The sequence below is a fragment of the Cibotium barometz genome, chromosome 8 (assembly GCF_041138505.1).
Source record: "Cibotium barometz isolate CiBa-2024 chromosome 8, ASM4113850v1, whole genome shotgun sequence".
NCBI classification, from domain to species: Eukaryota; Viridiplantae; Streptophyta; class Polypodiopsida; order Cyatheales; family Cibotiaceae; genus Cibotium; species Cibotium barometz.
In genome coordinates, this window is record NC_141053.1 from 50,827,341 (window position 1) to 50,853,806 (window position 26,466).

The following is a 26,466-nucleotide window of genomic DNA, read 5'->3' on the forward strand; positions in this document are numbered from 1 at the left end:
ACCTTAGTGCGTTAGTCCTAAGGCAGCCTGAAGCTTGCTTCAACATTTAGCCTTCCGTAGTGCATCTCCATGAGCAGATCTGGGTGTGCATAAGGCTCTCTGAAGTGGCTTCAAAGTTGTCTTCTGCCCGTTTGATAGTTCAGGAGATGTCAGGTCTGCAACATCCTTGCGTTTGACATTCTCTGTGCCAATTATTCTTAGTAAGTTTTTTGCATTGTTACAAAAGTTCTCCAAAGTAATAAAAGAAAATACTCGTGCTTGCCGGAGGGGGCCCTTAAGTAGGTATATTGGGACGTAATGTGGTGTTGTCTGTGCATTGTCTCTCTCTTCAGCTCTATCTCTTGTGAATAAAGATAAAAGTGGATTGCTTCATGCTCACTAACATAAAGGTATAAAGAAGGTCTTGTTGTGTGTTACACGACCAAACTAGTTGCATGTTATAGATAGGACAGTTGTCATTTATTGTGACAACATGAGCAACATATAGGTGGCCAGTAATCGAGTGTATCATGCTAGGATGAATCAAATTGAAGTGCATTATCATTTTGTGGGGGAGAAGGTTCTAGCAGGTGATGTGTTATGTTAGCACAAAGGATTAGCTGGATGATATCTTCATGAAGGCATTGGGTAGAGAGAAGATTCATAGGTTTAGAAGCTTACTTAGAGTGTAGGATATGGAGTTGAGCTCGAGAGGGAGTGTTGAGATATGGTGCTCAACTAGTGTGGATAGGGATGACACCGTTGCACTTATGCCTCTGGTGAGATTATGGTTGATATGCTACCAATGGTTTACAGGCTGTAGTATATGACAACCACTTTGGTTATTAGAGTTATGGCATAGTATAGCACCAACTCATATAGGCGGGTTCACATTATGGACCTTGCATGCTTTAGTAGTAGAGTATTTTCCCTTATAGTATGTACTCTTATCTTTATGTTATAGTTGTAGAAAAGAGAAGAAGATAGAAGAAAATTCAGCCACCCATCTCTCTTGTGTGCTTGTCTACTCTTGTGTGTGTGTGAAGAAGTTTTCTTGGAGCTCAAGCTCACCCTCTTCCCTGCATTCTTCAGCTTGGGCTGTTGTTGTCACATTGGGAGCCAATTGGTAAGTTGCCTCATGCCAAGAACTAACTAGAAAGTGTGGAAAAAAATAGCTATGTGTTGGGGCTGTTTGTCTACAATGGATAGTTCTTTGAGGACTCGTTGAAGATAATTGAAGGCATTATAAGATTTTTTGTTGAGAGTTCTTGAAGTCCATTGAAGCACTTTGAAGATCTCATTGAAGACTTTGGACATTTTCACAAGTCCAAGCTAGTAGAAGCTTGAAGTGAAAAGTGACGAAGGTGCGCTCCCCCCACCTCGTTTTTTTTGCCTGTGCCCCCCTCTCCTCCCCCCTTCGCCGCCTTGCTCTCGCTTGCACCCCCTCCCTTTGCCTTGCGTCTGCTCCTCCTCCCTGTCCTGCCGGCTTGTGCCTCCCTTCTCGCCCCCTTCTCCAGCCTTCGCCGCCTCCTGCTTCCGCTAGTGCTCCTGCCCGCCTGTGCCTCTGTGCCCCTTCTCTCCCCCTATCCCCACCTTCACTCCCCCCTGCTCCCGCCTTTGTGCCCTCCAGCATGCGCGCCCCTCTCACCTACTCGTTAGCATAGTCCCCCCCCCTCCTGTCCTGCCTGCCTGCCTGCACCACCTCCCGCCTTCTTGCGCCCCTCCCCTTTTTCTCCCCTTCCTCTCCTCTTCTTTGCTCCTGTCAGCCTCCTGCCTCCCCCGCTTTGCCTCTCGTCTTGTCGCCTCCCCTTCTTTCGTCGTTGTCGGCAGCACCCTCAGCTTGTGGACTGTTTCTTTATTCTTGGCAAGTTTCGGCCTCTTTTGGTCTTTGTCCCCAGGAGGACTCCATGGCAGCTACTCTGTCTCCCCCGATCGAGGCTGTCGTTACCTGCCTTTTGTTTTTAGAAGCGGACTTGCAGCTTCTGGCTACGACTGTCGCATCCCTAGAGGCTTCCACTCTGGTATGCAAGATTATCGGTAGCTGCCCCGCGTGTGGCCAACTCAAAGATCTTCTTCAGGCTAGCCTCCTAGGTGCGTGTCTAAAGATCACATATATTCATCCATTGGGGTGTGGCTACTACCAGGTTGAGTTCGATTCACCAGCGGTGTTTGATCTTGTCATGCAGCTGAGCCCCGTGTCACCGCATACGACCCAGGCCTTCTTTGCACGGTGGCAGCATGGCTTTGACTTGGCATATGATCCTCTAGTTGGAGTTTCAGGCTTTCCCGTGACAGTCTGCTTTCCAAGCCTTAGGAAGGAATACCTTCCTCTTTTCCAGGTGATTGGTGGTGCCATCAGGAGAGTGATGGTACCCCCCACCTCCCCCCCCCCTTCCCCCCCCCGCCTCAGCCCTTGCACGAGCAGTCGGGATTCCATCTCTCCGCATCTGTGTTGCCTCGCCGGATTCTGTGCCTCACATGATATCTATTCCCAGCCCATTATGCAGCGAGTGGAGTATTCCGGCTTTCCAGGCCAATGTTTCATTTGCAGACAGATGTGTCATGTGGCCAGAGCTTGCTCTTGGCGTCAACCCCTCCCCGCTTCCCGCTTATATCCACACCAGGGGGCTACGGGAGCAGTAGGTTCCCAGGTAGCAGAGCACCAAGTGCCAACCATGGATGACCCACCAACCGGAGAGTGGCGGACGGTTGGCCCCCGCCTGGGTCGCCAGCCAAGCACTAGAGCTAAGTGTCACCGTCGTGCAAGCCAAGCTGGCAGCATGCAGGAGGATTCGGTTCTATCAGAGAACCGTTACGAGCACTTACCTTAGTGCTCGCCCACGCAGACGCTGGGTCCCTTCTAGTCACGAAGACAAACCCCCCCCCCCCCCCCCCCCGATTTGGCAGCCGATTCATTGTCGCGACCCCTCTTCCGGCCCTTAGTGCTGAGTGGGGCTGGTCAACCCCGCCATCTCCGGAGGTCCATCCTTCCCTAGCAGCCTTCCTCTCCGATGGATGCCTCTCAGCATCGTCCCTCTCCAGCCTACCTGCCTACCGGCTCCCCCTAGCCACCTCCCCCGCCTCCTCCCTCTCCCCTCCCCACCCTCGCCTCTGACTCTACCCGCAGTCGCTCCATCTGCCCCTTCCTCTTCTTCCGGAGAGGAGATAGCCAATGAGTTCTGTTCGTCGCCTAATTCATCGTTTCTCAGAGCCGGTTGAGATGACCATTGCGGCCTCACCGGTGAGGGCTCTCCTACCCAAGTCTCCAGGTGATCCCCCTGGATCTTGGGGTAGCATGTGGATTATAGTTTCTTCTGGTGTCTTCTAGCGGAAGGGACAGACAGGTTGAGGAGACGATAGCCCCTATTGAGATCTGTGTGGTCTTCCACCACTCCAGACCCTCTACACCAAAGAATGGCGCGTTGGTCTTCTCTTTTCCCTTGAGTGTAGCCCTGGGGACAGAGTGGGATCCAAAGTCGATGATCGCTGCCATTTAGGGCCAGGTAGTTGAGCTGTCACAGCATTTTCAGGATCTTCGCATCACCGACGTACTTACTCATCTATGGCCTCTAGCTAGGATGGCGCTTGGTGGATCAGCCCACAAAGACCAAGAAGGGGAGATGGTGACCTCCAGCCTGGAGGTGCTGCTTTTTGTGTTCATGCATACCTCTATCGCAGTACCACTCCCCCCTTCTTACAATTATCTTCATTGTGATCGATGGAGTACGGAGTATGTATACTCTCGCGCTCAGATAGAGTGGCAGTACATGGAGGGCAAGATCCACGCCCACTTGGCGCTACTTTGCACCAGGACGGATTGTGACTATTCCCCGTCTAAGCTTGTGCCCAAGACTCTTCGAGTGGAGGGCATTTCCGATAGTTCTGCCTCACACAGAGATTGATATGAGGTTTGTCTCATGGAACATTCAGGGTTTAGGGGGGCCTTAGTGCTTTCAGAGACGAGGCGTCCTTAGAGGCGAGCTTCAACGAGCTATGGTGGGGGGACCTATCGACATTCTTTTCCTCAAGGAGCATCACCTTACTGAGGGGTGCACCCGCCGCTGCGGGGAGATTTTATCAAGCAGGAGTCATCCTTTTTGGTCTCCATCCTTCGGCCCTTCACGGACGCAGGGAGGAGTGTCTTTCTGATAGTGAGCAGCTTTTGCCGTCGGTGACAGGTCAGGAGTCATAGTTCCAAGACGTGCATAGTGGGTTACCATTCTAATTGGTGAGGATAGCGTTGGCTTCCTCAACATTTATGCCCCGAATGCTGGTGCAGGTAGAGCTCTCTTTTGGAGCACTGTCCGACAGGCCCTGCCCCAGGCTAATTTTTGGTGTGCATGGGGGGTGACTTCAATTTGATAGAGGCAGCAGAGGACAGACTTGGAGGTGGCACAGCCACAGTCTCAGGAGCGGAGTACACTGCTTGGGAGCAGATGATACTGATTCTTAGGGGACAATACCCTTGGCATCTCCTAGAGTTTGGGCGTAGCCCTGGGAGTCTTAGCTTCTCTCGATCGGATAGGAGGAGCACTAGCCCCAACCTTTCTCGGTTGGACAAGTTTAACGTCGACGAGTGGGCTTGCAGCCATGGGGGCATGGTTGGTATCTTGGCAAGCACTACTTTTTCAGATCATGCCCCAGTTATTATTGTCCCTAGAGGACCCATGGAGGCATGACAGGCATGCGAGCTCCAGGATACGAGAGAGCCTCATTAAGGACCCCGAGATCTGCAATCGGATCGAGCAGATATGGGCGGGACTCGACTTTTCCTAAGGCTTTGCATCGTGCAATTTGGATGGTGGCCAGGGGGAGATTAGTGTTTTCTTACAAGATGCAGCCCAGATTAGATTGGAGGGATTTCGGGTGCAGGAGAGGAGTCTGAGGAGGGGCCTAGCATCTTTACAGTGCCTTCAAGAGAGTTCCCCAGACAGCCCGTGGATTGAGAGTCAGCTTGCTGCCGCCCACACGGAGATTCGGTCCATTCAGGAGAGGAGGGTGGAGTATAGATACCATGCTAGGGCTTCATTCTGGACTCAGGCCGATGACAGAGTTACTGGAGATTTCTTTGAGATAGTTGGCCCCCACAGGAGGAGAGACAGTATTTGCAGGCTGCGTGGCCAAGATGGAGCTATTGTTTCCGATCCCCCACATGTGAGAGCCATCGCCACGGATTTCTTCCGATCTCTTCTCATTTGTGCTCCATTATTCTCCTAGGTGATGAACACGTGTGCGAGAGAGTCTGGCGGCACACGAGAGAGGTGGTTCTCCCCTCCTTTTGGTCTTTCTTATTGACCCCAGTCACTTCAGAGGAGCTGGCGGAGGCGGTGACGGCACTACCTAGAGGAAAATGCCTGGGGGCGGACGGGCTTCTTGTCTCTTTCTTTTTTTCGCCATTGGGACCTCATGGAAGGTGGCCTTCGCGCTGCCTTCAATGAGATTATGTTCAGGTGCCATGCCAGAGAGGCTCATGAGGGCTTGATTCATTTGATTCCGAAGGAGGGTGGTGATAGACTGGAGATCTGACAGTGGAGACCCATCACCCTCCTAGGGACAACCTATAAGATCTTGGCCAAGGCCATCAGCAGGCAACTTTAGCCTTCTCTCCTAGACTTGATCCACGACACTTAGGCTGGCTTTGTTCAGGATCAGAGCATTTTGGACAACATCTTTACCTTTTGGGAGGCGACAGCTTCGGCCAAGATGCGGCAACAGGACCTCATTGTGCTACTCCTAGACTTTGAGAAAGCTTATGACACGGTGGATTGGAGATTTTTGGAGGGCACAATGAGCCGGATGGGATTCCCCATGGAGTGGATTCGTGGAGTCTCAGGACTTTACTCAGCATCACGCAATGAGGTTCTCATTCAGGGAGCCCGAGGCTACAGATTTCCCCTTTTCTGCTCGGTTCGATAGGGCTGTCCTCTGGCACCATACCTCTTCCTATTTGTCGCCGAGGCCATGCGTAGTTTTCTCTCCGCCTCGGAGACCGGAATCCAGGGATTGTGCCTTCCCCTCCGGACGCAGGAGGAGCTGCTAGACTTAGAGTTTGCAATGACACAGCAGCCTACCTTGCAGGAGATGTTGGGAATCTCTAGAGATTCGAAGAGGCGATCGAGATTTTCTGTCGTGCATCAAGAGCGTAGATCAACTGGCACAAGTTGTGTGGTTTTTGGGTAGGGTCAGCACTCGCCCCGACTTGGCGACGAGTTGAGGCTTTCCAGCGGATCCCGATGGGCACTCTAGTCCGCTACCTCAGTTGTCAGGTTGGCATTGATATCTCTCCCGAGCAGCAGCTCGCTCCGCTTCTTCTGAGTATTTGGAAGAACCTCTATACTGGAGTTCGGTGAGGCTGTCCTCTGCTGGCAGAGTGGTGGTGGCGAACCAACTATTGCTTGCCACCATGTGGTACATCACTTCGTGCTCGGCCTTTTCTCGAGCATGTATTGGCTAGGTATAAGGTTTGAACTAGAACTTTTTGTGGGCTGGAAGTGATGGGAGGCTAGTCAGGGCCAAGGTGGCATGGAGAGTGATCATTTAGCCATGTAGCAGAGGGGGGCTTGGACTCATCGACCCCGCTATATAGAGCCGTGCCCTCTTGGTCGTCAAGCTGGTTGTCAGAGGACTTCTACCCAGTGGTGAGTCTTGGAAGGATGTCCTCTTGGCTTGGCTTTCAGCCCTCACTTCGAGCCTTGGGGGCCCGTGGTTTTAGCCCAGCCTTTAAGGATAGATTTGTAGCCGATCTACTTCATGCTTCGGATCATCTTAGGCCAGCCTTCAGACAGATTGTTCCAGTTGCCTCAGAGGAGCAACTTCGATAGCCTTTGGTTTGGAACCCCGTGATCCGTTTACCCAGTGGCCACATGTTAGGGGCCGGACCGCATGTATCTTGGGGCGCTTTGAGAATGGGACCAACGAGGTCTCTCAGAGATTGGATTTCACACAGGAAGTTACCTGAGGAGGACCAAGAGAGAGGCTTGACAGGGATCCGGGGTAGAGATAGGCTCGGCATCGACATTGACTCAGCTATTTCTTAGGAGTGGCTTACTCCTATTCCAAACCGGACCCCCCCCCCCCCCCCCCCCCCCCCCCCCCGGCGGTGTGGCTAGGTGTGTTTACCAGACACGATATCCTCGTGGCTGTCCATGAAACAGATGAGGACAGTGGTCTACTCACTTTTTCTATTGGATCCCATGATAGACTAGAGAGATCAGAGCTCTCCTTGGAGGATTTGAGAGGCTGCACCTTGCAAAGGGTGAGGGTGATTGGTTTTCGGGCACGGGAATGGCACATAGATCCAGCACCGGCCAAGGTGGCCAGGGAGTGGCTATGGATTTGGGAGTGCCGACCTCTCACGCGGCTGGAGTGGGACCCAAGAGAGTGGTCGTGGCATGATCCCGCGGATCGGGAGGAGACTCTGGATGCCCCCTTCTTTGCATATACAACACGTCTTGGCCGCAGGATCTAGATGCCTAAGATAGATGGTACACCGGCAACAATAACACATTGGCAGTCTCAGGGTCTATCACAGCGCTTCCTTTCAGATTTCTGGAAGAGGCTTTGGGACAGCTTTCGGCCGAGGAAGATCACTCTCTTTCTTTGGCTCATGGCACACAGGAGTTTGGCGGTCGGTGCTTGTAGTTGGAGGTCGCCCGCGGTGCGGCCACCCACAGGAGTCCTTTTTTTTTTTTTTTTTTTTTTTTCCGGAAAAAAGATCCTTCTATTAGTTAATGAGAAAACGCCATATGGCTACAAAGCTCACCTCGCAAGGAGGGATAAAACACAATGAACACCTGAGCTCCCCCCCGTGGCTGGCCGCTCTCTGGGGGGGGCTACCTAGTAATACATGAAGGAGGTGAGAAAAGCCAAACTGGCGGCCGATAGTGCCAAATGACATCCTCGTCCCTCGCGGTGAGGAAAGGGCCAGGCTGCCAAGTGCGGAGGAAAGCCTTGCGGCGCCCTCTCATGCGATCCGAGTCTCCCTGGAGTTTCCCCCAGTGTCCTCTCAAGGTGTGGATGATGTCCACCCAGAGGGCCTGTATGACCTCCGCCGGTGGAGTCGTCTGGTGGTCAATGGCCTCCCTGCATCAGGCTCTCCATATGTGCCAGGCCGTCATGCTGCTGATCAACTCCCATCTCTGCCCGACCCCCTCCTGAGAGGCTGCCGAGGAGAAGTCTGGTGTCGGAACCACCGCCATCGCCCTGTCAGAGACCTGGATGGTCACACTGCCAGGAGCGTCCTCATATCCTAGTGCAGGGCCGCTATCCGTGGCCCAAGCTACCGCACCCCATGTCACCAACATCTCCCCTGGAGAACCTGCAAAAACCATCCTGAGAGCGCGCTGCCAGACCTGCTGTGCCTGTGGGCAATCCCATAAGCAGTGCCGCTGTGACTCCTGTGCATGATCGCACCGAGGGCAGGACGCTGGGTGTCTACCAAAAGCAAGCCAAGCCCCCACAGCCAATCCTCTATGCGCTGTGAGCCAGAGAAAAAGCGTCACCTTCCGGGGACGGAAGCTGGCCCAAAGGCGCTGCCAGAAGTCCCTAAGAAAGGCAGGGGAGAGCCCCTGTCGCCGCCAATGCTCGGCCGTTGCCGGGGTGCTCTCTATCCTGTGTCTCTGAATCCGCCGCCCCAGCCTCGCTGTGTACTGAAAAAAGGGAATGGCAGGGCTGGTAGGGGCCGAGTAGGGATCTCGCCAAAACCACTCCCCTGGGTCCCACTGAAGGCGAATAAGAGGCTTGCTGTCCCAAGCCCAGAGTCTCCAAGAACAATCCTCCCCTATCGAGGCCGGTGAGGGGTCTACATACCACTGTCTCTGATGAAAGCCGACCACCCGAACCCTCTGAAGGATACAACCCTGGAACCCATCCAAATCTAGTCGTGACCTCTGAAGCTGGCCACCCTCTCCCACCTCGAAAGTGAGTGGGGCGACTCTCTCCGCTGTGCCGCAGACCGCTAGGAGGATCTCATGCCGAGTAAAGACACCCATCCACTGTGGAGGTGAAGGGTCCTGTACTGGGGTCCGCCACTCCCGGGGGATGGCCGCCTCAATATCCTGTCTCATCAACTCTCTGCCCCTCATCCCATTGAGTCTCCTCTCCTGAGCCTCTGGAACACCCACAGGAGTCTTAGCGACATTGCCTTTGGGATTGCCCGAAGCCTCAGATTTGGCAGCGGATTCTCCGCATCTTCGCTATGGATAGGGTGTTGACCCGGATCATCACTTGGGGCACTGTCGCTTGGGCCACCGAGGCCGGAGTGGTCAGGACTTATGAGGATGGGGGAGGACTAGCCCTTCAGGTCTCCCACCATCGTATTGTAGCAGTACCACTCACAACCCCACCTACAGGTGACTGGTGACTAGGCTCATGCCAGAGATGGTAGATTTGCAGTAGCATAGCAGCTCGGCACATTTGGCGTGTTAGATGCAGCGAGGTCATTGAGGGTACCCACACTCTTTTGGTTGAGACCATCAGGAGCATATGGGTTGACATCATTCACACCCTCCGCAGTCAGTGGGGGAAGCTATAGGGAGGTTTTGACCACATGTGGAAGTGGCGGGAAGTCTTCTTGAGACTTTGGAGGCCTGGCCCTTTCCTCACAGATAGAGGCGGTGACCCCATTTGGCATTACAGGCCACCTGTGTGGTTGTCACCCCCCCCCCCCCCCCCCCACCTATGAGATAGCCTTCTCCTCACAGAGCGGCCAGCCGGAGGAGAAGCATCTCTTCCCCTGATGATCACTTGTTTCCCGCTCTTATATGAGGCAAGTTGTATCTAGCCCGTCATGGTTGTACTTAGTCCTTTGTGGCTGTTTTTTCTTTAATTAATTGAAGGATCTTTTTCCGGGAAAAAAAAAGGCTTTGGACATTTTCACGAGAATACCTATTACCAAGCTATCCGGTCTGAAGAGGAGATGCCCAAGGCACGGAGAGGCTTGTGACTTGAAGCTTTGGAGCTTTCTAGGCTGAAGAGGAGATGCCCAAGGCACAGGTAGGCTTGTTGATAGAGCTTGGGGAGAATGAGGGTATCCTTTAGAGGGAGAGTTACCTCCTCTTGGCTTGGATACACGTGTGAAAAGAAATCTTTGGCCTGGAAGTTTGCGGAGAAGACCCCAGTGGATCCACCTCATCAATATTTTGTTTGATAATTGAATTGATTGCAAAGTTGCATCTGGTGATCTTGTGATCACTCACAAGCTTGTATTACAAACTCGTTTTGGTAATAAGATACCCCAGGGGATAGATCCTCCTTGCGGTGCTTGGTAGTCTTGGCTTTTTTAAAGTGGCATTTCAATTGCGGTGAGTTGTGTGTTTGATTAAGTTATAGTTAATTCCTGAGATCTGGGCTCCGCTGTTACAGCATCCCTCTTTTTCCAGCACTACAAGTTTTGACAGGAAGCCCTTTCATGGCAGCAGTATGAGGTATTCAGATCAGCTAGTAGGCAAACCTTCGTACTTTATAGTATTGTCAGTAAAGCAAATAATGCCAAGGGCTGGGAGGATCAGGTCAGCTGTCTCTTAGGACCTAGTGTGGCTCTTTTGTGGTCAGAATGCACCTATACAGAAGTCATGTATTCAGCAATAAAAGCTCCATAGGTTGGGTGTTTGTTGTGTTTGAGTGAGGATCTGAACGCCTATTGTTGTTGGGTGCTCTCTTTCAAACTAAGTGCAAAAATTACCTTACAACTTTGTCTAGAATATTCATCTGAAAGTGATCCAAATTTTGAAGATCCAGTTTTCAAATGTGTGAAGATTGTTGGCGGCCTCTTGCCAAATGGTGAGCTCATGCTTACCCTACCCAAGAGGTCGTGAATTCAGACCTTGACACCTCGTGAAAAAATGTGTGAAGACAAATTTTACTAAATTCGTTAAAAACATTTAGCTTTCTCTTTCTCGACCCATCACAGCTCATTGTTGATGCTCTGGTTAATTTGAATGCAGATGCAGATGTTTGTACCAGAGACAAAACTGATTTCAATGGAAGAGGAGTTGACTAAGAATTTAACTCAAGCAATTGAAAAGCACAATAAAGAGTTGGAAAAGGTATTGGATGAAAAGTATAGCATATCAGCAGCTTCACAAACTCAATCTGGACTAAAATTTCAAACCTCCCATCCTTGGCATTGTTTGCTATGGGAAGCACCCCAACTACAGGGCCATTTCACCCATAAGAGTCCTTATTTCTGAAGTGCAATTCAGTTTCCCTCTGCCATTTCAGCCATGTTCCCAACATTGTCCATCTCCGTTGCACCCTATTATTTTTAAGTTCAGTTCAGGTCAAGTAGCTTGTTTCGAGGCTTCTATCTTTTCTCCCATCTTTCCTCTGCTCTCTTCTCCTTTCCTCTTGCACTTCCTTTCCACTCAGTTCCTTCCATCCTCTCTTCCCTTCCTCCCATCCCTCTTGCTTGCATCATCCTTGCTGATGTGGCATTTCCCCCATTTGTCCCCCTCAAAAGTGTCGTTTCTGTTTTTGGTTCACTCCCTTCTCGATTGGTTCCTCAAGGCAACAAACTGTAATGTATCTTGTGATGCAGGTTCAAAAGGATTTTGGACTCCTTGGAAGGAGTATTCTCAAGCTATCTGGTCATCAAGAAGATCAATTAAATGAAAGAAGTTTTGATCCCACAGACAAAGTAATTAAGTTATTCCAAGACGGTCTTGGAGACAGTTCCCCAAAATTGTTGCCCCCGAACACATCCTACAATGACCAGACCTTTAAAGAATCTTTACCTTATACCATACCCAAGAAATTGTCAAGCAATTTTGACAGTCAAGAGTTCAGGCAAGTAGAGAACTTATTTGATAGTCAAGCACGAAAAGGATCAAGTGAAGTTCTTCTTGCACTGGATTCTTTGAAAAGAGATGTACTTGTAGGAACTGTGGATCAAATGGATGACAATGCAGTTGTGCAAGCAATCGATGTAAGTAATTTGTCCCACATACTATTTTCTCATTGGTCTTTGGGCTCTAGCTTGAGTGGTTCCCCCCGTGCTCAGAAAACACAACATTCTAGTGTATTTGTAAAGGGCCAGAATTAAGAAAATCCGGCTGAGGGTACTCTTAGTCATACGGGACTTCCTTGAGGGTACTCTTAGTCATATGGGCTTCTCTCAGAGATGGATCAAGGGAGTTTCATGCATGTATCGTGATGCCCACAGTAGAGTTCTTGCTTGCGGTGATAGAGGAGAGCGGTTTCAGATTTCTCGCTCAGTACGACAGGGCTGCCCATTAGCCCCTTTATTATATATCATAGTTGCAGAGGCCATGAGCATCTTTCTCCGCTCCACTGCTGGTATTTCACGATTGAGGTTGCCTCTTCGTAGTCATGAGGAGTTGGTTGACTCTGAGTTAGCTGATGACACAACCCTGTTTTTGGAGGCTTCACATATATGCTTATGTTCCTTCTGGGTAGCACTAGAGGAGTTCTGTTTGGCAGCAGGGGCACTCATTAATTGGCACAAATCTGTTGGTTTTTGGGTTAATGATTCACCGAGAGTTGATTGGGTTGCAGAGCTTGGTTTTACTTGGATCAGCAAAGGATGCATTGCTAGATATTTGGGATGCCAAGTTGGGATTGATATTTCTCTTGCACAGCAGTTTGCTCCGGTACTTACGAGTATCCGGAAGAAGCTTCTCCATTGGACCTCCAGGAGATTAGATTTAGCCTCCAGAGCTTTGGTGGCTAATCAGGTTTTGCTTGCCTCAGCTTGGTTTATTGCCTGTTGTTGGTGCTTCTCTCGTGCGTGCATTGGCCAATTGCGGAGATTGATCCACAATTTTCTCTAGTCGGGCTTGGATGGCACCTCAGACACTCGTGCCAGGGTAGCTTGGCTCACAGTTATTCAGCCCAAAAGAGAGGGGAGCTTGAATATTATCGATCGGGATGTTCAGTGCAGGGCGTTGCTTTGCAAACTTGTGGTCAGAGGTTTCCTACCAGGCACTGAGCCTTGGAAGGATTTTTTCTTGTCTCAGATTTCCAGATGTACACCCAGGGTCGGGAGAGATTGGATGCCCAACACACATTTTTTGTTCACAGAGGCTGATATTAGGGCACCATCTTTTCCTCTTATTGCAGCCATTGTCAGAGCATGGAGAAGCATGAGATATTTTTTGCGACAAAGGCTTCCTAGGTCTTTGGACGAGGCTGACCGACAACCTATTGTGTGGAACGAGTTCATTAGGGATGAGGCTGGTCGGCCACTTGGTGCATCTCATTATATGCAATGGTCAGGATGGGAGAGATGCGCATACACAGTTCTTGCTTGGAATACCTTTAAGAGTCTTCCGGAGGATCGGAGAGTTACATCCACTCAGCATCTTAGGGGCTCTCGCATTCGTATTGATCGGATTGATGCAGCTATTCTGCATGAGTGGCTTTCTGGGACCTTTCACAGAGACTATCATCCGAGTTGGCTGGGAGTTTTTTCGAGGATAGGCATACCTCTGCAGGTCATTGCTCTACCAGGCCAAGAGGATACAGATTTCCTCATTTATTCTATCATGCCTGGTGGGAGATTAAGGAGATGTAGTATGGAGGAGATTATACCAAATACTAGGCTTAGTCCAGTGAGGATTGTTGGTCGCTCGGGGAAGCACTGGTTCATTGACCCTTCTCCTCAGATAGTGACTCATGGCTCTTGGTGTGTCCTATCAGATATCTTCAGTGGGATCTAGGAGAGTGGGAGTGGATTGATGCCTTCGATCCTTTGAAAAGCCTTCCTTTTTTCAGTTTCACTATTTGGAATGCCAGGCTTCTCCTCACTTGACAGATGCATAGGATCCCTACTCTCAGGCCTCATTGGGAGAGCTATGATATTTCTCCAGTGATACAGTGCAGATATTGGCGTAGACTTTGGCACTCATACAGAAGGAGCCAGATCTCTCATTTCTTTTGGTTATTCTTACATGGTGGTCTCCTCACCAATCAGTGGAGATCAGTTTTCGGTGTAGCACCTTCCTGTCCTAGATGTGCGGCAGATTCTAAGTCCGTACAACATTGTCTATGGGGTGCAGCATTGCACAGCAGATTTGGAGTCCTGTAGCCCAACTTATGGGCAAATTGAGTGGGCGAGCCATGCATGTGACTTGGGGGGCAATTGCTTGGCTCTCCGAGTCCAGTCCGCAACTTTTTTATGAGGGCAGTGGTACAGATTCTTTTTTTCATTCGTAGAGGTATTGCCCAGCATGGTTTATTGCAGGATGTTCCTCACTCTGATTATACACCCCTAGACAGAGGATTGACACCAGTTGGGAGATTATTGCCAGTATTACAGCATGGCAGATCTAGAGAGCTAGATGCACGGAGGCTATTGAGGGTGTCCAGATTTTTGGGTCTCAGTGCATTAGTACTATATGGGGTGATATCATCCCCACTCTTATGGCTACTTGGGCTCGCATTCAGGGGCCCTCTCGCTCTGTGCAGGCGAAGCGTGTGATATTTATGTGGGAATGGGACCATGGCATCTTCTTTTCCTCTAGTACCACAGGTCTTACATGGCATCATGATGCTCCTCAGTGGTTGAAATCACCTTACATATTGGGGTGATTCTATTCTCTTCCGGCTTATAGATGTGTTGTATGTTTTTCTCGTACTTAATAGAAGTCTCTTTTTGGAAAAAAAAAAGAAAAAAAAGAAAAAAGAAAATCCGGCTGAAATATTAAGTAGCCCTTACTTTAAGGAATGATTTTTCATATATTTTAGTTATAAAAACCGGCATATAGTAGAGATTTCAGAAACAAAAACCGGATGAGAGTTGTCTTTATTTCGATCAGTTGAAAAATATGTTTTTTTCGAGCGAGAGCCCCCCCCCCCCCCCCCCCCCCCCCCCCCCCCCCCCCCCCCTTCTTCTTCTCTCTTTCTCTCTTTTAAAGAAAAACATGTGGCCTCGAACCCCATCAAACTGATGATACCCAGACATGTATTGGATGTGGGTGTGTGCATGCGTGTTTCTCACCTAAAGAAAATTAACGACTCATAGCCACCTGGTGTAATTTTCAGGAAGCTTTGAAGGCCAATAAATTTGAGCCTAAGGAGAGCATTAAAACTATCTCGAGGTTATCTCATGAGATCTTAAATCTTATGTCAAAGATCCAAGAACTTGATACGGTAATGCCCGCTTTGAAGGATGGTCTGGCACTGAAAGCCGACAAGCGTGACTTGCAGGTCTGTTTGCTAGCCATTGTTCTTTTTGGTCTTCTCCCAGATGCAACTCTATGTGGGTCCCCATCTTCATACTTGGGTTAGTCCAGTTAAAACACTAGTGAGCTGACCCGTGCTTTGCACGTATATAATTCCCAGACTAGTGGGCTGACCCATGCTTCTCGCATGTATATGATTCCCAACTTGAAATTTTTACTGTTTCCCCTCTTGTCAATTATAATATCATTGATGGGTCGTGCAGAAGCTGGCTCGCTTTGTGAAAGAACAGCTCGAAAGACCAGAAAACGCAATTTTTACTGGAAAGCCCTTGTACGGATTCAAATGCATGTAAGGGTTCATGAGTCTATATGCTATAGAACATGTGCCAAAACTATCTGAAATCTGGAATATGATTGCCTTCGCAAGTTTTATTCGATCTAACATTTCGATACGCTGCACTTGTTCATGTGGGAATTTTGCAGGTCTTGTGATCATGCAGTGGAGAAGTTGAGCCGTGTAACTGGGGAACATGTGCGGACCAATAGGATGCCCCCACAGATTCTTCCCATGCTTTCGGCGGAGCGCATTTTTGCACTTGTAAGTTGCAAGCATTCTATATTAATCTCGGATGCTCTTATATAGAGCATTTCTGGAGAAGCAGACATGTTTTTTGATTTATGATTTCTTGGATCTTTCATGTAACTGAGAAAATTGCACATGAAAACTGTAGCAAGACTAAGCATATTATCGTGTTGTTTTTTTTAATATCAAAATGCAGGATAGGAGGAGTTCAAATAATGGACATGGGTCTTCCATGCAAAGTACAACACTACCAAATAAATCCTGGGTTGGTACTCCCTCAAAATCTGATGCAGCACAAAATGGAAATGATGGGTTATCAAGGGACAAGAGGTCACAAAGAGCCACGTCTATGAGGAAGAGCAGTCCGCGAAAGCTTGCAACTTAGTACAGAAGTCTGCATGAGCTGATGCTTTTCGCCTTATTGAGTGCTAAGAGGCATCTTTTTTCTTTTTGGGTACTAGAGAGAGAGAGAGCGCTTCTTATGTCCAGTGTTGTTGTATGCAAGTCTAGATGGTATGGAAGGCCTTTTTTTCGTGGTAGATGGTCTCACTAGATCTTTGCTACGAAGCAAGTCTCAGCTTTTCAAAAATCTAACTGTGCAACTCAGGCTTAACTTGGACTTCTAACAAGGTTTTTCACTTATACTTATTGCCTCCAAGTAGAATACCTCTTTAGTTCTGCAATTTCATAGTCACAAGCAAGCACATGGAAATGTTTCTTCCCTCCATCCATTTGGAAAAATGTAAAGCTTTTAATTCATTTACACATCTAGATGTCCCAAGAAATTTTATTTAAAAAAAACCATATTTAACTTAGAAGCTAGATTTCAAACCTTGTAACATAGAAGAAGCTTTTAAGCATAAACTTATGGAATCTAAGATGCAGATATAGTCACTAGGACTTCGGCAAGGCAATGTAGAATATTGGGAAAATTCAGGGTGTGCTTTCAAATTTTGGACAAGAAGGCAAAAACATGCCACAAAAATAGGCAAAGGAAAAGGGGGAAAAATTGTTACCTTAGAATCAACAAACTACACATTTTCTAGATTACGAGTACTTAGAACACTTTTAACCAAGGATCTCCCCTAGTATACAAACCACTATTACTTGATACACAAACCTTAAGCATTAATAACGTTGTTAGAGGTCCTTGACGCTTCTTTTACTATCAGAGAAATTAATTTCTCCAAGTGTATATACGAATAAGCAATGCAATATGAGCCTCTTCTAGTGTGAGTAAAGTGAAAACTCGTTAATGAAAGGTTGATACGTGTTCAAATGCACTACTTTAAATCAAACATCTAATCCCAAATATTAACCTCACTTCTTTTCCATGGCAAACCTATCCAATATTAGTTTGCCATCTTGCCCGAGCATCTTGTTTACGTCACCGATGACTCTCAAACCTAGATGACCATCCAAAACTAGCTATTTCCATGTAAACTTTGTCCAATATTGGCTGATACTACCTACAGGCACATGCATGCTTGCCATTTACTAGGAATTGGATGGTCCCACGCTTATGCTTTCACCATGTTACCATATTTATTGTCAATATCGTGATCAAGCTAGATTTTTCATCAGGAGGCTCCAAACATAATTAGCTTACTCTCTTTCATAATATGTCGCACCTCTTTGATCCCAAGCTCAGTGATTCGTTTCTATGCCTCCAAGTTTCTTCTCTAAGAGACTTCCAATATTTTGTTGCAATACCCAAGAGTGCCTTGCAGGAAAGAGTAGATTGAGTGTTTGTGGGTGTTAGAAAGCAAGCGAAAACAAACTATTCAGAATGGAGAAGAGAAGACAAGAAATTCAATACGATCCCTTGCCTTGTTTTTTGCTTGCTCGCATTTACTCTTGATCTACATAGGATCTTTTTTTTTTTTTTTTGCGATGAAGTATGATGATTGTATAATATATCACATCAACACTTTACATTAAATCTTGTCTCCAAGTTATGAATGTAGCAGCAAAGTGTATCCCATGATTCCTTGTAGTTGGGAGGTACTCCAAATCTTCTTTTGGCTTGTAAAAAAGGGAGGAAGTCTCCATTACTGTCCTTGGTATCCTGAATCCATCTCACCACTTTCTTGAAAAGGGTCTTGGCTCTCAAGCCTAAAGCAAGTGCAAGGGGTTCTTTAAACTTGAAACTCCAAAAGATTTTTTCTATGGCATGGGAGTTCCTTGTGTACCTCGTTCTTCCATTGCTTTTGAGCTAAACACAACAAAGCTTCCAAGTTTGAATCAGTAAATTGGATGAGGATAAGGGACCTTGTATGGAGCATTAGAAAAAAAACTTATCCCATGTGTCAAGGTCCTAAATCCCATGAAAATAAAATTTAGAATCTTGGATAATGTCCCACAGGCTTGCACCAAATCTCATGAATATCAATCATTTTACGCATAAAAGTAGCTCTTCTAGCAATCATATGATCATAAATGTCAATGCAACCCCAAGAGAAAGGGTCTAAGAATTCTTTCAAACCAGGCAACATGTGACTTTTTCCAATCCAATAGATGGAGATAATACAAAATCTAAGGAATGATGAAGGCTTGAATGATCCTAATTTTAACCCATTCAATGATATCTCTCTGTTTCTTTTAGTTTTAAGTTTAGAAAAGAAAACGTTAGACTTTGCTTGAGTTTTTGGAGGCAAATGCCTAAGATTAAACCTAATGCTTTCAACATTAAGGTCTTCACAATGTTGGACCTCTTTAATATGAATAGAATGCTCATTATCATTGAGGGGTCTAGAATTCCTAGTATCTCTAAGACTTTCCTTGGTAACCAACTCTTTTTTCCTACGTATAAAGGATAACTTCTTACCACTGCTCCTAATGTAGACTTACATTTGTAACACAAAAGTGTCCCACTTATTAAAGTTGAAACAATGCAGGACGAAGACTCTATTCCAGATGGGTATAGACCTAGAATTGTTTACCACTAAGGGTCTTTTTAGAGGTCATGCTCGACATACAAGCATCCTAATCAAAAGTATTCAAGTCCAGAACAATTGACCAAGCTTTGTTATATAGAAGTAGGAGTATCCTCAACTTCCACTATTACAAGCTTGCCATCAAATTGAAATCACCACAAATCTATTAGAGGGTTGGATAAAACCATAAAATTTCCTACTTTGAATTGGATATTGTTCTAGAATTGTGATTAACTAGTACTCAACCTGCACGTTGTTGCGGTATGTAAAAGACATTAAGAAGCAAAACGTAGGAATGGAAGCCGGCATACAACAGGTCAATCGGAGTACAAATGGTCAATCGGAATACAAAGGGTTAATCGAAGGGATTTTTTCCTCTTATTTTTTAGAAATCTAGGATTTCTTTTTTCTCTCCTCTCCTTGTGCCTTGGTTGTCCATGGTTGATATGTAAAATAGATATGAGCAAAAGTGTTCAAATAAATTTCCACCATAAAAAAGCCTTGTTCTTTGCGATGGGATAGCCATTGTGCTCTGTATTCTCTAACTGTCTCATCTCATGCATCTTGCTTGCCTGCCCTTGCACATTGTTCTTCCACGAGACTGCATGGCACGTGTGTGATCTTGCTTACTTGCCCTTGTGCAGGCGAATGTGTACTCTTGCGCGCCTGGCCTTGCGCAAGGGGTTGTGTACATCTTGTTCGCCTGCCCTTGCATAGGCAACTGTTCTGACGCGACTGTACATCTTTCTCGCCTTGCTCGCACTTGTGCATCATGGAGGGTGATTCACCTATACAGGATCTCTAACAACTACATTATGAAAATAATTCAAGGAAAATCAATTGAATTAGGGAGAAATTATATATTTCAGTCATGGTGAGGGGCCATTGTGGAGCCCCCCATCCTGGGTCACTGTGGAGCCTCCATGTAACCGTACAAAACCAGTAATCTTTTTAGCTTATGAGTTTTGGGTACCCAAGTGTGAATAAGGGCCAGTTGTATATAAGGTATTATTTATCTCATTATGAATGAAGCATAATAACCATCTCTATGTAGGACCTTTATTCATGCCATAGAGAAGAATGTTAGGGTCAAAGGTTTGACATCATTCCTTTGGTTGGTCTTCGGTTGAATAAGAGTAAGTTGTATATAAGGTATTATCTCATAATGAATGGAGCATCAGGACCACCTTTTGTTTTGGATGCCCAAGTGTGATGAGGACCACTTATATATAAGGTATTATCTCGTAAAATGAATGGAGCATCATGACCACCTCTTTATGGGACCTTTATTCATGTTTAAGAGAAGAATGTCGGGGTCAGAAGGTTTGGTAGCATTCCTTTGGTTGGTCAATGAGCACCATGATCACCTTCATGAATCTGCTTGTAGTACCTATAACTGGATCTATGGTTCTCCATCCTCTAATCCAAAGGAGAAGATGTTTCCTTTGGTCTCCGATAATGTTGAATGCAGTAGGCTGCTACTGAGGAAAATTATAACAAATGTGGGTCCTTAGCCTTTTCCGAGTGGAGTATACCTTTTTCTTATTGGCATATATGTGGGATCCACTCGGAGTTATTTTTCCCCAAAAAGACTACGAGGAGTATACCTTCTTCTTATTGGCATATATATGGGATCCACTGAAAGTACTAAAATTTCTAGCATGTAGAACTGTTATGGCTCACCCTAACCCCCCTTGAAACACATTCAACAAGAGATTACCTGGTGAACCACAACTGTCATGATGAGGATCTTTCCAATGGTCGAGCTCGTGACCCTTGAGATCTCCAAGCTCTAAAAATCCTTGAGAAGCAATTCCACCACACCTCTCGTAAGTGTTATCACATTGCCGTATTGCACTACTACAGGTACTCGTCGTCCCTCCTCTCACCTCACTTCACTCACACACACTAACTAGCATGCATTAGGGAGAGAGATTAGCAAGAGGATTATAGGAGAAAGACTCAATTACACAATGGGAGATTATGTTGTATTATGAGAGATATTCACTTATATACATGGCCATAAGTGTTCACACTCACTTAACTGTGGGGATCGGCTATGAAAAGATACAGGGGGAGAAGAGGTCTTGAGCTCTTGCAAGCACACACACACTCACAAAACCCTAAAAGAGAACACACAAGGTGAGAGGCTGAAAATCTTCTTCTTCTTCTTCACACAACACTCAACACACCATATACAAAGATAAGAGTACACACAATATGAAAAGGTACTCAACCAAATACATACTAGGATTCTCTATAGTGTGAATCACCATATACAAAGATAAGAGTACTCAACCAAATACATACTAGGATTCTCTATAGTGTGAATCACCCAACTAAATGAGCTGGCGCTATAACTGCCAGTCTCTCTAGAATGGCTGTCACACAGCCTGTCATCCCACTGGCCGCATATCACCCATGATCTCACCAACCATGCCAGTGGTGTAAGTGTGGGGCCTATCCCCCCCAAGCGGGTCATCAGTGTCCACCACCTCACTAGATGAGCTTGATATCTCAACACATCTCATGTACACCAAGCGAAGCCTTGAATCTATGGAGCTTCTCTCTACCCAATGCTTTGGTGAAGATGTCAGCGACCTGATCCTGTGTGCTGACATAAACAAGGTCAACGTCTCCTGCCAAAACCTTCTCTCTAACAAAATGATAAAGGACCTCTATATGCTTCGTGCGAGAATGAAAAATTGGGTTCTTGGCCAACTATATACTGCTAATATTGTCACAGAAAATGACAACTTGTCTATCCCACTGATAGACCCAAATCTGCAAGTAGCGTTCTCAACCAAGCTACCTCACATGCTGCCATAGCAGCACCTCTGTACTCGATAGAGCAATCGTAGGCTGCTTCTTGCTGCTCCAAGTCACGGCACTCACTAAAGAAAACATGAAGCCACTAGTAGATCTTCTATCTGAGATACTACCAGCCCAATCAGCATCTGTGTACCCATGTACACATATCTCTGTCGTCCTAGTTTCATAAAATAGTCCACAATGCAAAGTAGACCTCACATACCTCAATATGCGGCATCTCAATGCATCCAAATGTGGCTTTCGAGGAACCTGCATAAACTGACTCACCAACCCAATAGCATAGCTCAAATTTGGCCTAGTGATCGTCATGCAGATCAAGCTAATGCGCCTATACATAGTAGGATCCTCCAAAATCTTTCGTGAATCTGCACTCAACTTGCCATTCTGATCCAATGGCATTGAGATAGGCTTACAGCCTGTCATACCATACTTGGAAAACATGTCCAAGCCAACTGTCTCTGCAGTAATCCAATACCATGTGGTGACCTAATCACCTCAATGCCTAAGAAATATCTGAGCTCCCCCAGATCCTTCATCTCAAACTTCTGTCTAAGCAAGATCTTCACATCAAAGATCTCTGCATCATGGTCCCCCGTAATGATCAGGTCATCTACGTAGATGACAACATGCATAACCCCTTTATCATTGTGTCTCACATACAGCGAGAAATCTGCATTGGCTACATGAAAGCCAATAGTGACAAGATATTCAGAAATCTTGTCAGACCATGCTCTTGGTGCTTGTTTTAAGCCATACAAGGCCTTCTTCAACCTGCAAACATGCTCGGGGTGACTCACATCCTCATAACTAGGTGGCTGCAACATATACACCTCTTCCTGCAAATCCCAATGCAAGAATGCATTCTTTACATCCATCTGATGTAAAGACCATTGCTTTGAGCAGCCACTGCTATCACAACTCTCACTGTTGCCATCTTGGCAACTGGGCTGAAAGTCTCCTCATAATCAATGCCATATGTCTGCGCATATCCTTTGGCTACCAATCTAGCCTTGTACCTGCTTATGCTTCCATCACTGTTATGTTTTACTTTGTACACCCACTTGCATCTAATTGCTTTCTTGCCTTCAGGCAATTGCACTAAATCCCAAGTCTCATTTCCATATAGTGCATCCATCTCCTCATCCATAGCTTTCTCCCAACACACATTTTCAACAGCCTCTCATCAATGCATGTGGGCTCTACAACCTACACAACTTTTGCCATGTATGCATAGTGATGTGTCACAAAACCATCACAGGTAAACCTCTGCACAGGATTCTTCACTCTCCCAGATCTTTGCAACTTTGCATTCATGGCTTCCATAGCCTTCTTTATACTAGGTGTTCTCATAGCTGGTATCCCAAGATCCTCATTAAGGCTCATCTCTGAGCCACTAGACTCTCCATCAACATGAGAATGCCCTGCAGAAATGTCAGGCATACTAAGGGGCTCAATCACTTTCTCTTTGCCTTTATATGATGTACTAATCACATTTGCAGGACTGGTATTATGACGCAGCCTTCCACTCCATGGTCTATGAACTAAACCACTAGATGAGGACTCTCTTGGTCCACTCAAAGACTGTGATTGCTGACTTGCATTCTGTGCAACCACATTTCCACTCACATCAGCCCCAACAACAGCTTCTTTTTCAGTAGCATACCAGCTGCTCATCTCATCAAAAACAATATCCCTGCTTAGCCTTAACTCATGTGTAGCAAGGGTATAATACCTATATCCCTTTTGCTCAAGGGAATATCCAATAAACACACATTTTTCAGCTTTTGGATACAGCTTAGTTCTCAGATCATCTGGCACATGCACATACGCAATGCATCCAAAGACTTTCAGATGAGACAAATTAGGTTTTCTGCCAGTAAACCTCTCCTCTAGAGTTACATCATGTATGGCTGCAGTTGGAGTCATGTTCATGATGTAAACTGCTGTAGAAACAGCCTCAGCCCAATAGCTATGTGGCATATTCTTCTCTCCTATCAATGCTCGTGCAATCTCAACAATGTGCATGTTTTTTCACTCAGCAACTCCATTTTGCTGCGGAGTGTATCTGCATGTAAACTGTCTCCGAATACCATTCTTCTTCAAAAATTCAGAGAACTCATTGGAGAAGTACTCTCCCCCTCATCTGACCTTAGGCACTTTACATATTTCCCTGTTTGCTTTTCAACCATAACTCTGAAATTCTAAAAATGAGTGAACACCTCACCCTTCTCCTTCATGAAGTATATCCACACTTTCCTTGTATAGTCTCATCAATAAATGTCACATAATACCTATAGTCTCCCATAGACGTGGTCTTCGTAGGACTCCATACATCTGAATGCACAACATCTAGTGCATTTCTGCTCACATTTCTATCACGTGGAAATACATGCTTTGTTTGCTTTCCAAGTTGGCATGCTTCACATATTTTCTGCATACCTTCAACTTTAAACTTTAGCAGTCCTATCACAATTTCTTTAGTCTGCATAGACTTCATTCTCTGCACATGCACATGTCCAATTCTTTTATGCCAAATGTCTATGTCTGCAACAATTCCTGAACCATTTGCAAACATCGCAACACTCACTTCAGGCATGTTTACATTCAATGTAAACATTCTGCCCACTCTGTTACCTTTTGCAACCAACCTGGTTAAAGTCTTCAACATAAGAACCATCAGGGTTAAACCGAACCTGCAAACCCTGCTCAATCATCTGGCCAACTAAAACTAGATTCTTTGTTATATTCGGAACATGAAGTACATCTGCAAGTACTTCACTTTGCCATCCTACATAGACAATGGCACATCTCCAACATGGGCAATTGGATGAGCAGGGTCATCCCCTGTTTCCACCACAAAACCTGGTCTTTCAAGGTTTTTCATCTCTTTGAACCACTCCCCATGACTTGTCATGTGGTTCGAAGCACCTGAATCAATGTACCATACATCATCTTTATGTGCTGCTTCAACATTTTCAGACATGGCATTAACGACATGCTGCATAACAAACAACCTTTCATTATCCTCATTGTTTCTGCTCGAGGATGCATAGTTGTTTTGCTGCAATTTTGCATTTTGCATGTCAGCTTGCTTCTTATAACAATCTGCTTGCACATGTCCAGGCTTACCATAATAAAAGCATCCACGTGTATCATTATATTGCCTTTGCCAATTTCCACAACCTCTTTGACTCCCCCTGCCTTTGAATTGGCCTCTTCCACCTGTGTATTATTGTTGTTGTGAATTCTAGGCTTGTTGTTGTTGTTTTGCTCTGCTGGGCCATAACTCTGATTGCCTGTTCGGCCACGTCCACGGCCTCCTCTACCACCTCGTCCTCTTCCTGAACTTCTGTGGAAGGCCTGTTGCTTTGAACCGTTTTTGTTTTATGAAGACTGTTGGTCTTCACCCAAGCTCTTCTCTTTTATAATCAACATAGATACCAAATCTGTGTGAAATTGGAAATGTTTTCGTGAGTCTGAATAGACGTCTTGTGAATGCCTTGTATTGTGGCCCGAGACCACGTAGACAGACTTCCACCTTATCATCATCATCTACTGAAACGCCAATAGATGCAAGGGATTCCACAATACCCTTGATCTTCAATGCATAGTCATTCACAGACATACTCTTTTTCTCCACAGTATGAAGTTCATTCTTCAACTGTATCTTTTGTGCCTTGGTATTCGTTTCATAGAGTTTTACCAAGGTATTCCATGCCTCCTTGGGGGACTTGGCATCTTGTATGTGCCCAATCATGGTGTCCTGTATACTGATAGAGAGCCAATACATAACTTTTCTGGCTCCTTGGTTCCAATCCTTGAAGTCTTTCACATCTGCAGGCAGCAGTCGGATTGATCTCCGGTATCTCTGGTGCCTCTTCATGCTCACCTTCTATGTAGTCACAGTAAACCTTTCCCATGAGGAAATTTGTCAACCTGAACCTCCAAGCATAGAAGTTGTTGCTATCAGCTTCTCAGCAACAATTTGGTTTATGCCATCATTTGACATCTTGCCAAACACACAAATTTACCAGAAACAACACTTTGGTTTGTCCTGCACAAACTACTGTATTTTCTGCAGCGGTACTGTATTACACTCAAATGTCACAACTAGTGACCTCAATGTGCATACATACACCCAATGGCAAGTGTTAACCTCCTTGCAGCACACACAATGTCTGCACAACCAATCTATCTTCCTGCAGTTCTTAAAACAGAGTTTTGCGGAGAATCGATGACTTACCCGCAGTGCTCGAAATCGCCTGCTTTCCAAAAAACAGAGGTCCTAATGCGCCCGAAACGTGTTTTTGGCCCAAAAAATTTGGTCTGATAGGATAGTACATTTGCCCTATAGCTTTACTCTTGCGAAGAAAGCTCCTCAATCAGAGATCGTTTGCTGCTGCGCCGGTGCCTCGCGTAGAGCTCCCGAAAAGGGTGTAGTCGTCGCCAACACAAATAGGGAAGAGTAGATGAAGCTCTTACGCTCGTACCGCTTCCTGTGAATATTATTACAAGAGATAGGAATATACTACTACTCCTTAACTTGCTCACTAACATCCTCGAGTGCATGAAGCCTTGCCCTTTGAAGATGGCTCTGCAACATCCTGTAACTATAAAACTAGAGGAACCCTCGATTTTGTGAATCTGAGAAGCTCCCTTTTGCCATAATCACTTAGAATATTGGGATCCTTAACCCCACATGCCAATCCATAAGCAGTATAGGCTAAGTAATATTTACTCTCCTCAGTGCATAGACTCGAGGCCCTGCCCAAAGATCGACTTTTCGACTTGCTTTGGAGGTTTCCTTTTCCATCTCCTTGGACCGGTTTCACGCATTATTCATCTCCTGGTAGTGTGCCCAAGTTGTGTATCAGGGGTGCCTAGATTTATCCCGAGCAGCACCTTATTTTTTTCTCATGTTTAGGCCCTTGGTTGTAGGGTTGGCCACCCATTATCACATGTTTATTTTTGTCGAGTCGTGAGACTTTTCTGGAGC

General features: G+C 46.3%; 1 protein-coding gene across 1 annotated transcript in view; it reads left to right on the forward strand.

The window, feature by feature from the left end:
• Window positions 1-16,350, forward strand: part of LOC147636374 (uncharacterized) — a 46,380-nt gene extending 30,030 nt beyond the window's left edge. Inside the window, exons 3-8 of the mRNA XM_086801801.1 lie at window positions 10,923-11,024; window positions 11,516-11,902; window positions 14,980-15,144; window positions 15,383-15,468; window positions 15,603-15,717; window positions 15,899-16,350. Coding sequence (XP_086657927.1) covers window positions 10,923-11,024; window positions 11,516-11,902; window positions 14,980-15,144; window positions 15,383-15,468; window positions 15,603-15,717; window positions 15,899-16,087 — 1,044 coding nt within the window. The 3' untranslated portion in view covers window positions 16,088-16,350. The remainder of the gene's footprint in view (window positions 1-10,922; window positions 11,025-11,515; window positions 11,903-14,979; window positions 15,145-15,382; window positions 15,469-15,602; window positions 15,718-15,898) is intronic.
• Window positions 16,351-26,466: the final 10,116 nt, after the last annotated feature.